Source organism: Sphaeramia orbicularis, chromosome 9 (genome assembly GCF_902148855.1).
Source record: "Sphaeramia orbicularis chromosome 9, fSphaOr1.1, whole genome shotgun sequence".
In the NCBI taxonomy this organism is placed as follows: domain Eukaryota; kingdom Metazoa; phylum Chordata; class Actinopteri; order Kurtiformes; family Apogonidae; genus Sphaeramia; species Sphaeramia orbicularis.
In genome coordinates this window covers 50189969-50209887 of record NC_043965.1, presented here as the reverse complement: position 1 = coordinate 50209887, position 19919 = coordinate 50189969, and the positions used below count along the sequence as shown (strand labels likewise).

At 40.2% G+C, this 19919-nt stretch overlaps 1 protein-coding gene across 1 annotated transcript; it reads right to left on the bottom strand.

Moving 5' to 3' along the window:
* Positions 1-1566: 1566 nt before the first annotated feature.
* On the bottom strand, positions 1567-12723 carry adhfe1 (alcohol dehydrogenase iron containing 1). The gene is made up of 14 exons (XM_030143557.1): positions 12549-12723; positions 11153-11190; positions 11002-11048; positions 10150-10203; positions 9109-9263; positions 8822-9018; positions 8624-8701; positions 8441-8546; positions 8104-8256; positions 6154-6252; positions 5997-6075; positions 4643-4739; positions 3301-3458; positions 1567-2502 (listed from the first exon to the last, which is right to left on the bottom strand). The coding sequence occupies exons 1-14, from the start codon at positions 12599-12601 to the stop codon at positions 2419-2421; spliced, it is 1398 nt and encodes a 465-aa protein (XP_029999417.1). The 5' UTR covers positions 12602-12723; the 3' UTR covers positions 1567-2418.
* Between the last annotated feature and the right edge of the window lie 7196 nt (positions 12724-19919).

The window sequence follows — 19919 nt, the reverse complement described above, 5'->3', positions numbered from 1 at the left end:
ACAAAGAGAGTTAGTTCACAGAAGTCCATTTGAAGTTCAAAACAGCTGCACATTTCCAAAATAAAAGGAGGGACGAAGGCAACAACAGGAATATTTTTGTGGTAATATTATTGTGGTTAGGGTATTGATATTGTATTTCAGATTTTTTGGTATTTATTTGTAATTTGTTAAACATGTAAATTGGGTGACATGTTATCTTATAAATGAAAGACAATAGCAAAAACAATGCTATTCAGTTTCTTTTGTAAGTGTCTGTAAAATGCCAAAGGAGGGGGCGCCATATAAAATCCTGCCTTGGGCACCACATTGGGGAGGGCCGGCCCTGACCTGGCAACTCATCTTCTCAGTTTGTTTTAAAGTGAACTTGGAGACGAAGTGATGGCATTTTCTTTCTGAAACAGTATGGCAGGCCAACGCCGTCCAACAGCTTGTTTTATTTGGCAGTAAATGGCTTCAACTGTTATCAGTAAATAGGACTGTCAGTTCCACTCATTTCAGTAGAATATTTAACTCATTATTTTACATATTTGATCTTTTTCTTGTATTTTTACTGATTTCTGGATTTTAAAGATGTGTGTAAATTTGCCATCAAAGAAAATATTGATTTATTAATGTCTTCATGTGTGACTGTGTTACTGTATGTGTAGCTGCATTGGTTTAATAATCGGCCACGTTTCATACTGATGTTTCTATGAAGATTTATTTTAACTCAACATCAAACAAACTCCAACGTAAAAATCCAAAAAACACCGTGACAACGTTAGCACCATAAACCGAATGCAAAGTCCCGTTTCTTCTTCAAAGAGTCTGTAACTGCTCTGCATCTCTTCATGTGCTCTTCCCAGAATCCTCTTGTCAAGACCCTTTTATGACCGTTACGTAACAAACTTAAATAAAATGGAAATTCTTTTTTAAAAGGCACATGAGGTAATATCTCATTTTTAAAGCACAAATTATAAGTCATTTTTAAACAAAATAAAATCATGAATTGAACACTTAATACTGTTAACACATAACACTGTACTCTCTAAAGACCACACTGTCTCTCTGACAGTTTATGTTTATTTATTGTCAGACTGAAGAGTTTTTCAGAATATGCTTGATTTTCTTGACTTACTCTTACACATGCAGATAATTAGAATGATCTCATATTTGTCTTGAATGTTTCAGGCTGAACCTGAAGCCACATTTTATTGAACGATGAAGTTGTTTTCATGTGGTTTTATTTGAGGTGAAGCTGTGATTTTGTGTGTTTTGAACTTGATCCTAAATGTAAATTAAATGGACTAAGTGAATGAGACATGAACATGAAACCACTTATTTCAGTGTGAACTGTGAATAAACCTCAGTTGAAGGTCTGGGTTTATTCCGTGTTTTGTACTCAGTTCAGGGTCATGACTCCTCAGTCACTTCAGTGACAAATGTTCTCAAACATCTCCATCTCGTCTCCGTCCTCCACTTTGTTTGGCATTTATTCAGTTTCCAATTATTGGTATTTCAATCAAAACAAACTGAACTGAAGCTGTGGTGAAAACTCACAGAAATAAACCAACAGATTCAATGAAATGGTGAAAATAATGAAGATGTTTAATGCCGATTCAACACATTCATGTCAGTTATCAACATTCTAGAGGAAGCAGTGGCCTCTAGTGGCCATCGCAGGAAGTGCTTCTGGGCTGTTTCGTTAATTTGTCAGGGACAATGTACAAACACAATCTCAAAGAGAAGAGATGCTTTGCACCAGAGTTAGCTACAAGCTACTTTCCATCTGCTGTCCCCAAGCAGGAGCACACACAATATAAGACATTACATTACATGCAATACAAAACTAACCTTAGCTCATGATTACAATAGTTAAAAACTTGCTTATGAGGTAGTTGATTTCAGAAAAACGTTTAATTACATCACACTTTATTTCATCTGCACCAATGCAGAGAACCCAGGGACCCAGAACCCACTGACCTAGAACCTGAACCAGAGTCAACCTACGATTTGATTTATTAGAAAAAAAAAAAAAAATACTGTGGAAAAGCAAATTGAAACGGACTAAATGATCCTAAACCGAACTGAACAGAATAAACAGGACAAGACATCCAGATGTCAGACACAGACCCGGTCCAGCTGGTTCTGGTCCACACTGTCTGTATCACCCACTCCAGATCATCGGTTCTGGATCACCCATCCCGGATAATCAGTTCTGGATCACACCAGGGGTCGTTTCTTTCATATTTCAGCATTTAGCGTCAACAGATTTCGTGAACAATTAAAAAGAGTAAAATCAACAGCATCTACAGTTTAAATCAAGAATATTTGTTAAAGTTAATACAGTTGTTTTCATCTCATTTCCTGTTTTGCGTAACCAGGGGCGGAGCATTGTTTAGGTTTGGGCAGCTACACCTGAGGGGGCGGAGCCTATCCTCAGTAGAGCTTCATGGAAGCTTCAAACAGAGCTGTGAGGTCTTCCTCTGTGTGTTCTCTGGGAGACAGTTTGGTCACTCGCTCCTGAAGACAAACAAACAAACAAACATCAATGGTTTTAATCACAACTCCAGTTTTCCTTTAGTTTTTCCAATGCAATCCACTTAATTTACATAGCACATGTAAACAACAACAATGTTGTTTACATGTGCTACACATCATAAAAACAATAAAGCAATTAAAAGAAATACACTAAAAACAATAGTTTTCGAGACAGTATGGGTTTTTGACGTTTTATGCCAAAAGCCTGATGAGCTGTTATGTCACAGCTCCGGTCGGTTTCATGGCCTTGACCATGTTTACGACAGTCAGGTTCCTTTACAGCAGTGTTTCTCAAAGGGGGGGTACCACCCCCCAGGGGACACTGGGACAAACTGGGGGAAGTTTGGAATGAGAAAGCTGAGAGGGGGGCGCTGAGGCACAAATGGGAGGAATTAGTTAGTTATACATCACTTGCCATTGCCCGCCCCCCCCAGTCAGTAAGAGGTCAGGTAAAGGTCAATGAGTGGAAGTCCACTGGATGTCACAGATGAACACAACAAGGTCAGAGGGAAAGTTTTCAAATGTTCTGAGATCGTAGAACATTCAACGCATCTAAATGAAACTGAGCTGAGGAGGATTTGACTGGAAACGGTCAGCGGTCAAACGGTCAGCGGTGACACTGGATGGAAACATGAACCTGATCCCATTTAACAACCAAATGCTCATGTGGCTCATCTTCTATGAATGTGTTTATATATGAGGTTCAGGAGCCCAGTCCATGTCCAACACTTGTGTGATTCTATCCAACCTTTAGGTCATTTTCAGTGTTTTGTGACTGACCTGAGGGATGGTTCCTTTGACCAGAGCCGGAACATCATCTTTACTGTATCCGACCGCCGCCAGGCCGTCCTCCACCTGCAGCGAGAACAGAAAACCACGCAGCGCGTCGGCCAGAACCGCACCGGCATCTGCACGCTTCACCTGCCGCACGTCTGCACCTGAACACAGCACAGACAAGGAGTTAACAGTGACCCTGAACACAGCACAGACAGACAGAATATACTGAACCCGAATGAAGCACGGACAGGGGCAATATACGGAACCTAAACACAGCACAGAAAGGGGGAATATACTGAACCCAAACACAGCAGAGGGGGAATATACTGAACCCAAACACAGCAGAGGGGGAATATACTGAACCCAAACACAGCAGAGGGGGAATATACTGAACCTGAATGCAACATAGACAGACGGAATATACTGAACCTGAACGCAGCAGACAGATAGAATATACTGAACCCGAACGCAGCACAGACAGGGGGGAATATACTGAACCTGAACGCAGCACAGACAGACAGAATATACTGAACCTGAACGCAGCATAAAGATGGAATATACAGGCTGTAAGGTGAACCATGAAAATGTGTTTGGAAATTTAATCTCGCTCCGACCCTCTACAACTATGTAGCGTTGACTTCATAAAAAAGATCTATTCACACCAACTTGGTATCTTAAAGTTGTCATCTGATATTCCTGCATTTTTTTGTGATCGTTGTTTTAATTCGGTACTAACTTGGTCTCGGTGTAATTGTGTTTTTGTTGCTTATAGCTGTAAGACACATACGGAATTGTTTATAATCTCTTTCACTCATCTTTTGAGGAATTACTTGAGCGTTTTCCGTATCATTGTTCCAGCCTGCTGAACCCAGGAGGCGGTTTAGCATTTGGTTACAAGAGGCGCTCACTACATTGGTCTGACATGATCATGAGATGGCCACTTCACCATTCTATGGGAAAAATCTTATTACGCCTAGACCGAGCTAGTGCTAAATTAAAACAACGATCACAAAAAAACTGCGGGAATATCAGACGAGAACTTTTAGTTTCAGACATAACATGAATACATCTTTTTTATCAAGTCAACATTGTGTTGTTGTAGCAGGTTGGAGCAAGATGAAATGAAAACCGGGTTCATCTGACGGCTCAATACTGAACCTGAACGCAGCACAGACAGGGGGAATATACTGAACCTGAATCCAGCACATTTAACTCTGGTTAACCATGTAAGCATGGTGACCTTGGGGTTAAGTGTGTATCCGTGGTAACCCTGTGGTTGGATCTGACCATGTGTGGTTCGTGTTCTGTCTGAACATGATGCGAGTGCTTCACTGTGTGTCTGTACCCAGGATCTCCGCAGCCTCCAGGTGGCGCTCTGGACACATGGGGGCGGTGAAGTTGAAGACAGCGGGAGACGTGAGGACGACGGACAGACCATGAGGCTGAAAAACACATGTAACAGTTACAAATGAAGCATGATAAAGAACACATGTAACCAGGGTGCAATTTGTCAAAAAAACAGATGGGGGGGGTTAATCATGAAAAAACAACCAATCGATCGGCCTAATTTTTTTAAGTTAACGGTAGGCCCTATTACATGTTGAACAGTTGAACATTCATCTTTAATGCAAACTAAAAATATATGAAACATTTAATTTTCTGCGACGACCATACCTGCGATGTAGAAGGTGGTTTAATTAAGTTTCAGGACCGTGGATAAGGGCCGATCATGCCAACATGGTAGAGGATTTATGGCAAACGGGCAACTCAATCAGACTGTAAAACGTAAGATAAAACCTAAAGATGCAGTTGAACATGTTTCATTGGCACCTGCAAGTGTATGTCCTGTACAGTTGTGTGTGTGACAGAGTGAGTGAGTGAGTGAGTGAGAGAGAGCTTTTACGTATTATTCCCCCCATTTTATTCATCTCCCCCTAGCCCCCGCGTCTTACAATTTATTGATCCCCCAGCTTACAAGCAGCTGTATGGTCTGCGTGTACTTGTACAACAAGCGCCCCACACCCACCCCCAGGTCTGGGGATCCATGCGTAACTCTGAATACAGGTTTGCAGGCGCGCCAGCTGATATATACAGAGAGAGAAAGGTAAGTTACAAAATGTATTTATGTGCATGGGGATGTTCGCGAATTCCGAGACTGCTGACAGTTCGGTTCAGGGGAAAGTTAGTGCCAGTAATGTAGGTTATAGATGTAAAACTCAACCTGCCTTTTATTTAAATTGGTTGGTTGTCACCCCTGATGATGAAATTCATTCAGCAGAAGTAGGGATGTAAAAACCAGAGGGGGGATTGATCCCCCCCAACAAACTGCACCCTGCATGTAACTAATACACATCTGGAAAACACAGATTGACATTTCAGTTTCATGGCCCATGTTTGTTTCATCTCAAAAATGTTTTAAAACATTTTAGATTTTAATGTTTGACTAAATTTGTTTTTGATGAATTGAAAAACACAAACAACCACCTTTCATTTTCACGTCTTGTAAATCTTGCACAAAGAGTTTACCGTGAAAGTTTAGAGGTTAAAATCCTTAGACATTGATGAAAACATGAAGAACCCTGTGGAGAACCATGTGGAGAACTGCATGGAGAACCGCGGGGAGAACCTCTGGTTTACTGTGAGACTGTGTTGGGTCAGTTTTCTGGCCCGTCTGAAAATGACAGAGGGTCCAGACTCACCACCAGGGCGTGCTCCACGCTGTAGCCCTTCGCCGAGTGCGTCTTCACGTTGCCAGCGATCGGATACGACATCCCGTGACTGCAGACACACAAACACTGTGACCAGCAGCACATTGTGATGATCAATTTTAATCAATAGTGGATCAATGTGTCTGACCACAGGTGCACTCCGGCATTCCCGAAGCCAATACCAGCGAACACGCTGGCCAGATGCATGCTGGATCGGGCTTCCAGGTCCTCTGGGTCCCGCACCGCACTGAAATAGACCAACACATCAGGGTTACTGTGGAGAACCCGAGTCCAGGTCAAACCTTACTGATCCTAAATGAAGCCTTGTATGAACTGAGTCCAAAAGCCTCCTGGACAGGGTCTGTCCTGGTCTGGGGTCAAAGGTCACTGAGGTTTTAGATCACTGAAGGAATGTTTTAAGGCAATGGAATTACTCCCATCTTTTAAAATTAACTTCTTGTATTAATTAATTGTCTTTATTCTATTTATTTTTACCTTGGAGGGGAAGGTGCAACATACAGATTAGGTGTAATACATAATTGTGATTATACTGAATCTAAAATCTTGTGACTGAGTGTTTTGTTACTATATATGAATGAAGCAACATGTAGCACTGTTGTCCAAAACAAATTTCACAGATTTTAACCAGACCAAGTAAAACCACATTGTGTTCACATTCCAAAGACCTGGTGAGGGTCCTGGACTGCTCTAATGTGGTCCACAGAACATGAGACCACAAAGACCCCACACTGTTGGAGTCTTCAGTCCATGAACGGCTGAGACCTGACCAGGTGGTGAATACTGAATCCAGTGCTCCTTCTGAGGTTCCATCTCAGAGGGTTCTTTGGCTGTAATGTTCTGTGTTGGTGCTCTACATACCAGTACTACTACATATCAGGTCAGAGTCACAGTCAACGCGAGGAAAGCTGTTGGTCCAAATGGAATCTCTGGAAGGATACTTATACTTAAGGCATGCACCGACCAGACAATGTTTTTTTTTTACCATTATCTTCAACCTCTGGCCACTGCAGTCTGTGGTTCACACCTGCCTTAAGTCCGCCACCACAGATCCAGTGAAGACCACAGTGAGCTGCCTGAACGACTACCAGCTATCATAACCAAATGTTTGGAGACTCATCTGACCCTACATCAAGGCCGTCATCCTGTTGACCTCCATCCACATTAGTTTGTGAATACACTGTATGCACAATTATTAGGTAAGTTATATTAAATGTGTTATTGAACAACTACAGTCAATTCTGGATGTTCACAGACCTCCAACCTGAATACTTAAGAAAGGTAAAGTGAGGCTTTGTCTTACTTACGAGAATATCTATGGGCACACAATTATTTGGAAATTATTAATTATTATGCAACTAAATGAAAAATTTCTCATCTCACTTTTTTATTTTAATCTGTTAAAGTTGATTCTTTTTAAATCTTTTGCTGTTAATTTGTCTGTTTTCTTCTCTTTCCAGATTTTGTGACCCTGTTGACTATTTGCTATAAAACACGTGATCATCTGGGGGTCATGCTTCAATAGGTATACTGTTTCAAGATCATTTCATCTGACTGAAGGGAATTTTACAATTTTTGACTTTTCACTGTTAGTAAAATCCCTTTTTTTAAAATCCATTTTACCTGAAGTAAAGAAGCTGCCTAATAATTCAACTGGAAGGGTGGGGGGGTGGGGGTCGCAAGTGACATCATTGTGCGTGCGCGTTAGTGACAACTGTTGTGCATCACAACATTGTAAATTTATAAATCACTCAGCCCCCCCCCCCCCCAACATATCACATTGAGGTCTGTGAGCTGGGCGTGGGTGGGGGTGGGAAGGAGATCATCCAGCACATTTTCCAGTCCATCCGCACCCTCCCCCTGGTTGCGGGGGTCTGTGAGCGAGGGGGGGTATTGTCATATTGGCATATCGGCTGGCACATTGTGTGTTTGTGTGTCCCCAGTCATAAATTTGTGTTCGGGGCAAAAGGTTGTGAATGATGTAAGTATTTTTTGCTAAACTGATTTTAATTGTTCCTGGAACATGTTTTATTCTAGTATTAGGTATGGTTCTGGTTGTTCTGTGTCACATGTCGGTTACCGTCTCATGTACTTGGCGACCACACGGAGGGCATGGCGGGACCAGACGTCGCTGATTGGGTTGCTGCCCTGATAGGCGGGTCTGTTGATGGGGTTGGGGGGGCAGGGTTTGCGCTGGTTGTATGGCAGAGCAGTGTACGACTCCAGAGCGTGACTGAAGGACAAAACACAGCTACACGTTAAGAACATACAGGCAGTTTCCATGGTAACCACTACATGTGATGTGACCGACCCCCTCAGGAACTAAAGAGCATCAGTCCAAACCCTTTGGTCCAGGCCTCCTCAGACCAGGACCTGGTGGACCTGGAGGACCACCTAACCTGTGATAATGGTCTCACCACAGCACGTCGAAGCCGCTGTTGGCCACCACTCTCTCGGGCATGCTCAGTGTGTGTAGCGGGTCAACGATACCCAGCGTGGGTCTGATGGCTCTGCTGGCAATACCTGAACACAGGCACCCAATCTGAGCTCAGAACACAGAAACAAACAACAGCCAACGCACATGTGATGCAGAAGTCTACCTGTTTTCGCTTTGAGAGGCTCATAGTCAAAGATGGCGACTCCGGTCGTCTCACTGCCAGTGCCGGCAGTTGTAGGAACTGAACAAACAACAAACCATAAAACGGACGCAAGAAACAAACTTTACTTCATACCCTGGTTTGGAGAGCTCATGGATCAGAGCACCAAACTCTCCTGTTGCTATAGTAACCAGGTACAACCTGCGATGAGGGGCTTCAGAGCTCCGGTGATCGGTTTCCCCTTTCCGATCGGAGCGTTGACGAAGTCCAGAAAGTCGGCATCAGGATGACAGGCATACAGATTGGCTGCCTTACAGGTGTCAATCACGGAGCCTCCGCCCACCGCCACAAAGACGTCAAACGAGCCGCTTTTAGCGAATGAAATGGCGTCTTTGAAACTACACACAGAGCAGAGGAACACCTGAGCAGTAGTTCACCGGCATACCCCCCTCACACCTGTCAGCCAATCAGAACGCAGCCTGACTCACCTGCCGTCAGTTGGCTCCACCCTAACGTTGTCATAAACTTTGAATTCGACCCCATTTCTGGACAGAGACTCAACGACGGCCTTCACCGGAGGGAGGCGGGACAAGTTCTTATCAGTCATCAGGCAAACATTCCGAGCACCAAGGTTCTGCAGATCCTGGAGGATCAAAACCATGGGAAGGAACAAAAAAAGCAAATAAGCAAACGCACAAACAAATAAACACACAAACAAATGTACAAACGAATAAACAAACACACAAACAAATAAATGTACAAACGAATAAACGAACACACAAACAAATAAATGTACAAACAAATAAACACACACACAAATAAATAAACACATAAACGATCAAACACTGACTTTTCCCATGACATTCAGGCCAATGAGGATCAATCAAACCGTCAATTGTTGAGAATTTACTCCTTTTTTTTTTTAACCTTTCAGTCTCTGTCACCTCAGTGGTTGAATTTTTAGACTTTTAAAACCTTTAGGACAAAATAAAACCAGTTGTCTAGCAAAGGAAGCTCTGAACTGTCATTAAATCCCAGTCGGTTTTGCTCTTCCTCTGTGGTTCTGTCATTGCGTCTGTCACAGTGCCCCTGACAGGCACCTCAGTAAAGACCTCCTTCCATCTCCAGTAGGTTCATCTTTTCTCCAATGAATGTGACAAACTCTGGGTTTATTTAGTAAATCTAAAAAAAAAAGTGTAAACTCACTAAAAAAAATAACTTTGACTCATGAGGATGTTTAGTCTGTAATTTGTGACCTTTGACCTCAATGTGGGAGGGGTCACTCTGTAGTCTGACCACTATGATTCAAATAAAAACATGAAGCAAGCTAGCTAGCTCGATAGAGATACTTTAATCCTGAGGGAAATTCAAGAACACTGAACAGACCATGGACTGGTTTTTTCTCATTATACTAATCACCTTCCCTTCTACATTTCTGACTAAGTCTCCACCCACAACCATAATAATAATAAAGGTCATCTGTGTCCACTTGGAGATGATGTCACGGGACTGTGGTGGGATGTGGTTACCATGCCAATCTCTCTGCTCACTCCTTCTCCGTATCTGATGTTGGAGCTCGCCATCTGACAGACAAACCAAAACAACCAGTCAGCATCCAGAAAACAGAGACCACTCAAAACCCAATGTTCCCAAAATCTGGGTCTGGACCCAAACACGGGCCGCAGAGGTGCTCTTATTGGGTTGCCAACACTTGTGGTTTTCAGATACATCCCATAATTCCTTTCCTAAAACAACTGAGAGGAAACTAGAATTCCACCACCTTCTCTGGACTCTGTTTACAGGGTGTAGAAAAGGTAAAGATCTGTGATTGATAGCAGTAATCGACCAATTTCTGATCAGATTCAGTCAGATGGGATCCTAGTGTTGTACTCTGATCTAGAGCCCGACGCCAATTATAGCGTTTTACCAATTAATCAACATTGGCCAATATGTAGCAGATATATTAACTTTTTTTGCTGCACGGAGATTCTGTCGCTCGCTGCTCCTGTGTGTGTGTGTGTGAGACACGGAGAGTCAGATGAACAGTAAAGCGAGTTAGTTTTTGTTAGTTTAGTGACTGCATAGTTTGCATTTGAAAGTTGTGTAAATTATATTTGTGAGATAAACAAAGATTTATGCAACTGTTTATCCACCTGTCCACAATTATCTGATAAAAGTTTATTATATCCTGTGTAGATCAGTGCTCTTATTTCATATATCGGTCAATATATCGGTTATTGGCCAATATCAGATATCGGCCAATATATTGGATATCGGCTTTTTTTAGCCCCCAGTATCGGCATCAGCATCGACCCCAAAAATCCCATATCGGTCGGGCTCTACTCTGATCCCAGATCCTGATCCGGTTCAGTCCAGCTTACCTCAAAGGCATAGTCCGTTTTACGGACGGTGCAGGTCACAGCTTCACCTGTAGGATGAGACGTGTATTTCATCATCAGATGAACTGCACATGCTCAGTACATGCTCATCATGTGTAGTTTCTGTGTTAAAGGTCACACAGTCCATAAATACCTTGATGGAAGGAGTTGGAGTGAGCTGGACATCTGCACCTGTCCAATACAACATGGCAGCACAACCCGTTAGATATGCAACACAAGACGTTAGATATGCAACAACTCATAGCCAGATGATCTATTGAAGTATCAGTGAGATCCAGTAAAACAACAGGTTAGTACTTCACTGGACAAACATGACATACTAATGTCATTGGACTGTTCCTATTTTCTATGTATATTTTTATGTAAACGTCCCTTCAAAAGTTTCCATGTTGTGTGATTGTGATAAATAACTTTTAGCAGAAGTATGAGACCTGGTTTCAGTGGAAACATAAACCATTAACAGACTCTAGGGATACGGTTCATTCACTGACCTTCTGAAGACGTAAACCTGTGAACATGACCTTTAATTCAGTTCATGATGTTGAATGGCAACAAAAACTGATGAAGTCCTGGCTTTAAGACCTGATCCACATGTGACAGACCAAACACGAGGCCACTTGAGACCTGGACCAGAACTACATGGAAGGCCACATTCTTGACTAATCTCAGGTTCAAGGACTGAGCCTTTATCTGCATTTATGACCAAGCGTGACCAGGACAGGTCCACAAACCAACACTGACCTTCTACCTAAACAGGTCACTTCATCATCAACGTGTTTTAAGGGGTTTTATCAGTGACCACGTGAATCTAAAACATGCTCACCTTCCTTGGACGAAAAACCATCCATACTAGATTTAATGTTAAACCAGAGGAAACTGCATTCATGATCAACTATTTCTGTTGGGATCTTTCATTTGTATTATAAGTGTTCGTCCTGTTACATTCATACAGACTTAATGGGAGAAACACATGTACGTGGTTTTCAGTTTCTGTATTTCTATAAACCAGACTGAAACTGTTCCAATGGCTTCATTTCCCTAAAGTCCGATTTAACTGTGAGGTTTCCACAGAGTGGACCATAGACAGTTTATGTGTTGAACCATTTATGAACCATCATGGACAATGTTTGGACCATTCATAGACCGCTCACAGACCATGTTTGAACCATTCAAGGACTGTGTTTGAACCGTTTATGTACCATCTACGGACCACGTATTTGTAAATTAAAACCTGTTATGAATTCACCGGACATGAGCTCTGATGTGCGTGTTGTACGCATGCGCCATGTCCGCCGATGGCCCCTACACCTCGGTCTGGTCTGACTGCAGGTCTCGGGTCTTAAAGCAGATCCGGATCAGCAGAGTTCATCCTAAATAAACCTTAAAATGAGCGGAATCTGAAGGGAATCCAGCCTGCGCAGACGAAAACAACACGTGACGTACCAGCGTCGTGTTGTTTACGTAACGGCGTAATGTTATTACGCTTTACTCGGCTTTACTTTACGTGCACATCACAGAGGAACACTTACGCTGCGCGCTCGAGTTGTCTGAGCAGGTGAACGACCCGGTCCCGTCCCGCCATGTCCGTCCTCAGTCCACGAGCCACAAACAACGAACCAGAAACTGGACAACAGATCCTCCGGGCGCGAGGCTGGAATGCACGAGACCGCCCCCAACGCGTTCTTGTACTCGTGGATTGAGGAGGGTCTGGGACCGCCCCCTTCCGCTGAGCGGGGCCACACCAGGGTGAAGTTTGAGCCCAGAACTAGTGATGGGACCTGTGGCTCCTGGAAGGGAGCCGTTCACTGGAAAGAGCCGTTCAAAAGACTGGCTCTTTTATGTGTTTTGCATTCTTTTGAAACGCCAATGTTTTAATGACTAAATAGGCTACATGTGATGACTGACATTACATTTTAAAGGTGTTTAATTGGCGCGGCAGTAAATATTATCTTACCATAAAAAAGAATAGTTAGTTCAAATGTGTGGGCTAAATACATGAGAGGTGACATTTGGCAAATGCCGGAATTTGACTAAAAACATCACGGTACATTATGTGGACTAGTCTGTAGCCTAAAAATGAAGAAGAAAATAAAACATTTTCTTATGAAGTAACATTTCATTCTCCTCAAAACAAGAACAATAAATGTGTGTAAACATACAGAAAAAAATGCACAAAACACAACAGTGATTAATCACTTCAATTACTTAAATACCTGAACTATAGTGCAATTCTCAGAACAAGAACAGTATGTTGGTAAATTGACAGGCAATCGGACACTCCCCCCTTAAAAAAAAAATTAAAAAATGAATGGCTCTTTACAAAGACTCGGTTCCCATCGTTCATTTCAAACAGCCGTTCAAAAGATTCGATTCGTTCGTGAACGTCACCCAGAACTGAGGTCACATCCTGCAGAACCTGGGTCTGAACCTGGACTTGATAATAATTTGAAGAAAGATATTGATATAAACTGTAACTTTTGCAATGAATGTCCTGAAACTATTATTTATTTATTTTGTGCTGCCCTACTGTTAAAACTTTTTGGCAAAAACTCTGATTTTATTCACAATAACTGATAGACATTTTATTTTGTTTTGGAGGAATGTATTGTTTGGCCATTTTGAAAGTAGTCTGCTCAAAAGCAATTCACTATACCTGATTAATGTTTTCATTTTGATGTTGCAATTTCACATTCATTGTTATAAATGCTCAGCAAAAAAGCCATGCATTACTGCATTCTATAACAGTTTCAAACAATTCATTCTCTCAATTAATAAATCCATTTTTTCCCTTCCACACCATGCATTTGAGTCCTATCAATTCACATCCAAGACAGGAGACTGCGGTCAGTGACAGGAGAAGCAGCAGAAGTGAAACGTCAGATTCAGAGGTACCCATATCGGATGCAGGACGGTGGTAACGGATGACTGACAGGAGGCTCAGCCAGGCCCGGACAATTATTTTATTCGGTCCGAATAAAATGATTGGTCAGACTTTTATCAGAAATATATGAGAATTAAACATTTTTGAGTTTCAAAACCTGGTGAATTTCTTTTACATTTTAGTTTGACACACGCTTATTAGCAGCATTTTAAGATGACAAAAGAAAAGTGTAAAAATGTCACATCATATGGTAGAGTTTTAAGTACTCCGAAAAACAAAAGGCAATCAAAACTGTTGAAATCTGTGCTTCTCTTAATATATTCATCTGAACTTTGACACTCCTAGTCAGGGCCGGACTGAGACTCATTTTCAGCCCTGGAGTTTCATACCTCAGACCAGCCCACTTTAGATCACGACCGATTATTATTAAAATCATGGAATTCTAACCTTACATGTTAGGTCTACACACTGTTCTGCAAAGCCTTCTAATTCAGTGTATTTTCTAAAATATTTCCAATTCAGTGCAAGTAAAGGTTGCTTCACAATGTGGATTTATTTCAACAGTGAGTGCACATCGACATCTCCAACATTATTATTCCTCACAACACAACAATAACAGAATCTATATTTTTGTTCTTATAAGTGTTAACATTTTTCAAACCTTTAAAATGTTTGAAATGAAATGAAAGAATATAAAAAAATATTAAATTAAAAAAAAATAAATAAATAATAATAATAATAATAATAATAAAAAATAAAGCTTGCTGCACTTTCTAATAACTATTATTTTTGTATCCTCTGCAACAAAAGATTTCCATCACAACTTACTTGCGGTTTGTTCCATCGTTGCTATTGAAAACTTTTGGTATAGTGATATTAGGGGTTTGATGAGGATGATAAGAAAAAACTGTCTGTATGTCCTGTGACTGAGGGTGAGCAGAGGAACCAAAGCTAACAACAGACTCATCTTCATCTGTGTCATTTCTGCCAAGTGGTTCAGGGTTGTGCTGCTGAGCTGCTCCTCTGTCATCAGTAGACTCTGCGCTCCCTTTCACACTTCCTCCAGTTTCTCTAGACTCACCTGCACCTGGATCACAATAAAAAATAATATCTACAGACATTTGGACTTACTTTACTAATTAAGATATTTACATTGGCAAAATATGCAGCTTTATTTAATATTACTTTGTGCTATTGCTTTTCAGTTGTGGGCTTTGTGTATTTACTGTCTCACTTTTAATAATAAAAATTAAAATAGGTCAGGACTATGGTTTGGGTCTAGAAAGTGGTTTTACTGGAACTAATGCTTATTCACACAGTCTGTTCCAACAGCTCACCTTTTCCTTCCATACTGACAGGAGCGATCCCCTCATCACTACTGGCTCCTGGCTCTGCTTCTGACACTAAAGCACATTTTAAAAATGGTCAGAATTCTCAGCACAAATCTTCTATTTTGCAAAGCCTTGGTGTCAGTTTCATTCATGTAGTGCTGAATCCTGGAGCATCTCAGAGCATCTTTCATACTGAACAAGCCTACACCATACTCTTCATTGGAGCCTATTTATTCTAATAATCTTCCCTCTCTGAGCAGTCCTACCTGCCCACTCTGGACTTGTGGGCTCATGGCTGGTGTCTGGTGCTGGATCTGCTTTCTGACTCTGAGGAGCTACAAGACAAAGTTTCCCAGTTATGGGGCGTCGTATCATACTATTATTTAAACTGCATAACGTTATGTTCCACACCACAATGCCACACAATTCACTGACTCGATAATTAACTAACTTTAAAGGTGGTTTGCCCGGTTCATCGTCCTCATTAGTTGTTTCCAACCGGGAGGTCATTTTTGTGACAAAGTTGCAGATTTTGTCACATTTGGCTGCGTTTGCTTCCAGAGCTTTCCTCTTTTTAATTCTTGCCTTCTCCACACCACCCTTGCTCTTTCTATTATCCATGTTTCAAACAGCAAACACAGCTGACTATCCACAGCCTACAGAGCACAGATCGTATTTGCTCCACAGCTACAGTATAGAGCTACTAACCGTATGCAAGGACATGTTATGTCAGGTCACGGTGTGTCCGCAAAAAAAGAAGACGAAAACAAACAGTTTGCTAGTAGAGGGGGTGGGGCCCAGGAACAGCGGCTGCAGATTACGTGATCAACTCAGTGCTATGACTGAACACCGGCCCCAAAAAATAAATAAATAAAATATTAAATACATATTTAAAGTGAACTCCAGCCCTCGCGGCCCAAATATTATACCGGCCCACCGGGAATTGTCCCGGTCCTCCCGATTAGCCAGTCCGGGCCTGCTCCTAGTAGAAGTTGGCATACTTTTTCTTTCCTGTCTTTCCTACCATCTTTTTTTCTTTCTTTCCTTCTGTACATGATTACAAGTGAGCATTTATGTAATGACTTCTATTGCGACTGATCACTATGTGTGATTGTCATGAAAAGTCTATATTTGTCATGTAAACTGTGGTGTTCTAAATAAAGTATTTAATTAAAAAACAACAACAAAAAAACTGGACTTGATCCTGGTCAGAGCCGTATAAAGAGAGTTACGACACACTTTGACGTCGCTGCTCCGGTGATCACATGGTTCATGTACAGCTGAATAGTTCCAAACAAACTGAGCACAGTCATGTTCTTCTATGAGACAGACAGCAGTGAGTGCATTATTTCATGGTAAATCTGACAATAAACCACACACAACTCTTGTGTCATTACTGTATGTATTGTTGCATGTGTTATACTTTTGAGTAGTGGGGTTGACCACTGAAAGGACTGACTTTATTACTTTGAAAATTTAAATTTTGTGGGGAAGGTTCATTTCAGCTTGAATAGGCTACTTACATGAGTGGTGCTAACTTCATTCTGCATTCTTCAGTTCATTCTGCAATTGTACTGTACTCGTAAGGAGATAAACAATTTCCCATTTTTCAGTTTTACTATTATAGGACTGTGGTACAAGCACAAAACAGTGGTTAGCTGTGAACACTGTGTACCTGCCAAGCTCTGCTCTGATAACACACACAATAAGGTGTTAAGCAGCAGATAGCATAGCAGCTAATTTAGCATGCTAGTGTTAGCACAGACGCTAAACTCATTAAAAACTCAACATTAGCAAACTCAAAATTCAACAGATTTCTTATCGGATGACTCGGAGATTATAAACGCCAAGTTACAGCAGTTTCGCTTCCTTTCTCTCATGAATAATAACTTTAATGAACTTTTATTGGCAGAGTTCAGCTCTACAGTAACTCTCCTCCTAATTAGCATATGACCTCAGCTGACAAACTTAAGCGAACACCACCAGGTTCAACAAAACAATTAAAATAAAACCCACTGATACCAACATTTGGACTGACGTTACCTTATCTTAAAAATGCCATAATTTGTGGTTATATTAGTTTAATCTCAACAGCTGGACAAGTCAGGCTAGCTAACTATAGGGCTAGCAACTCAAATAAACTAATTTTGAATAATATAAAATAGAAATCTTCTTTAAATGTTACCAAAGCTTAAACAACATGATTGACAATAAAGCTATTATATGAATGTATTTGTTGTGTTTTATATTTCAGCATTAATTCTCATTATTTATTTTGTGTTTAGTACATAGTGACTTATTTAATGTATTTTTCCAAAAAAAACTTAAAGTACCCCTAATGGTACATACCCCACTATGGGACACCTTGACATAAGACATACCTAGTGTGACCCCTGGTGGTCAATTGACGCAACCTCCCATTATTTGGTTAGAGTTGAGATTACAACATAATATATTAGAATACTGACTTTAATATAATAAGTGTTAAATTATAAACCCTAATCTCAACCTGTATATTTTTTTTCTCAGTGATGTTTTTTCTTTATTTCATCATCTCTACATCCTTCTGATGTCATGGATGGTGTTATGGATGTGGGATAGGCTTAATAGAACCAGCTGTGGTCATCTGATGGAGTCACATCTCCCATTTCCAAATCCTACTTTTTAAATACATGTGATTCTAATTTGAGATTGAGATCAAAAGTTATGCTCTAAATTAATATTAGGTTAAGTTCCTAACCATAAATGATTATAATAATTGATTACTTTTATCTCAATAGAGCAATTGTAATTTAGGTTTGATTATAGAAAAATACATAAGAATATCATGATAGACAATAATAACAATTAAGAGATACATTATTACATTATTAAGTAGGATTGTAATTATAAACCCTAATCGTAACCTGGGAATGTCTATGTAGGAACTGGGTTTTTAGGTATATATTGAATTGATGACTAGGGTGGTCTCCAATTTCTAGGGAAGAATACTGGGATGCTTGGTAATGTAATGTTGGTGATGCCACAGCTAAAACACATCACCAGCGCTAGTTCATGCTCTATGTTAACATGGATCTTAATAACCCAGACTATCCCATGTGCAACAGTGTTTATCACTCTGTGTAACTGTTGTGACTGTTCATGGATAGTCCATCTTAACTCCCCTTGTCATGACTTATTCTGATACTTTATGTGTAGTTTGATTGAAGTGTCTGGTAAAAATGCCACCCTTGTTACTTTGAACTCTTCCTATTAGGCCTGACTGTGCTCAAGGCCAGGGAGGGAGTGCGTTCTGTTTTTCCATGTAGCTATATTACCGTTGAAGGTGAAATAGAATGTGTTTGGTCAGACCTTACTGATCCACTCGGTGCATGAGCTCTGTCCTCTCAGAGACTGACTGACTCTATTACTTTTGTATTTATACTTAGCCTGCTTAGGGACACATATAAGGACGTATAGACTGATCCACACAGACAAGTCAAGGTAATCCGAACCCTTTCATGCATGAATTATGAAATAAAAGTATTTAGATTTTTTTTTTTTTAGATGAATTTTATACGCAAAATTAGGCTAAAGTTGAAATGCATTTTGAATTTGTTTATTTTTTTTAAATTACGGTTTTCTTAAGAAGATATTTAACCTCCTGAGAACCAGGAAAGTACAAGTTTGGGCTTTGTTTTATTTGTTTTATATTGAAAACATAATGTTGCAACAATTTTTTCAGATGCATTTTTTTTTTTCAATTATGGAATGTCTTTTGCGGTGGACAGTTATTTATGTATGTATGTATGTATGTATGTATTGTTTGTTTCTTTGTTTCTTTGTTTGCTTAAGCTGTGAAACTCTTATCCACAAATGTAGTCAGAAAACCCATAGCTGGGTCTTAGGAGGTTGACTTTGTGAGATCACAGAGCAGTCCAGATTCTAAAACTAAGATGATACTTTTTTTCATTGTGAGCCTTCCCTTCCAACATTGTTAGTATAAATGTAAAGGATAAGAAATATAATAATAAGATAATTGGTACTGCCCTGATCCATGTCACAGTCCACTATGATAAAGGCAAATTCAAAGATTATTAGATGGCCTATTTTTCCAAAAGTAAAAGAAACTCACTTCGAAATCATCCATAATATTTACCCAGTTGCAGAATTTCTCAAAAAGCATTTTAAATTTGAAGTAGATGGTTGCTCTGTCTGTGCCAAGTCTGAGGAAACATTAGAATATTTGTTTGTTTTAAAACCAATTAAGAATTTCAGTTTGACATTAAGACTTGGATGTCTCTTAAAACTGATGATGTACCGTTGCTTGACTCTGTTTGATATTCTTTATTTTATGGATAATTTGAATTCGTCTGTATCTGAACTTATTAATATTAATGTTCTTTTGTGTAAATATCATATTCATTGCAGTAAATGGAAAAATTCTAAGTCCTCCTTTAATTGGTTCATAAATGATTTCAAACTGTTTTTTTTTTTTTTCATCACTTTAAATCAGTCATAAAATTACATAGTGAAATTAAACAACATTTGTTATTCTGACCTTTTTAGTCTTGCTTCAACGGTTTTTATATTATACTTGTTTTACAACTCCCTTTTTGTTCTGTTTTATTTCTTTCATTTGTTGACTTGTCATAGATGTTGTGTTACTTCACATGTTCCTTTTTGAATCTGTTTCTTGTCATTATTGA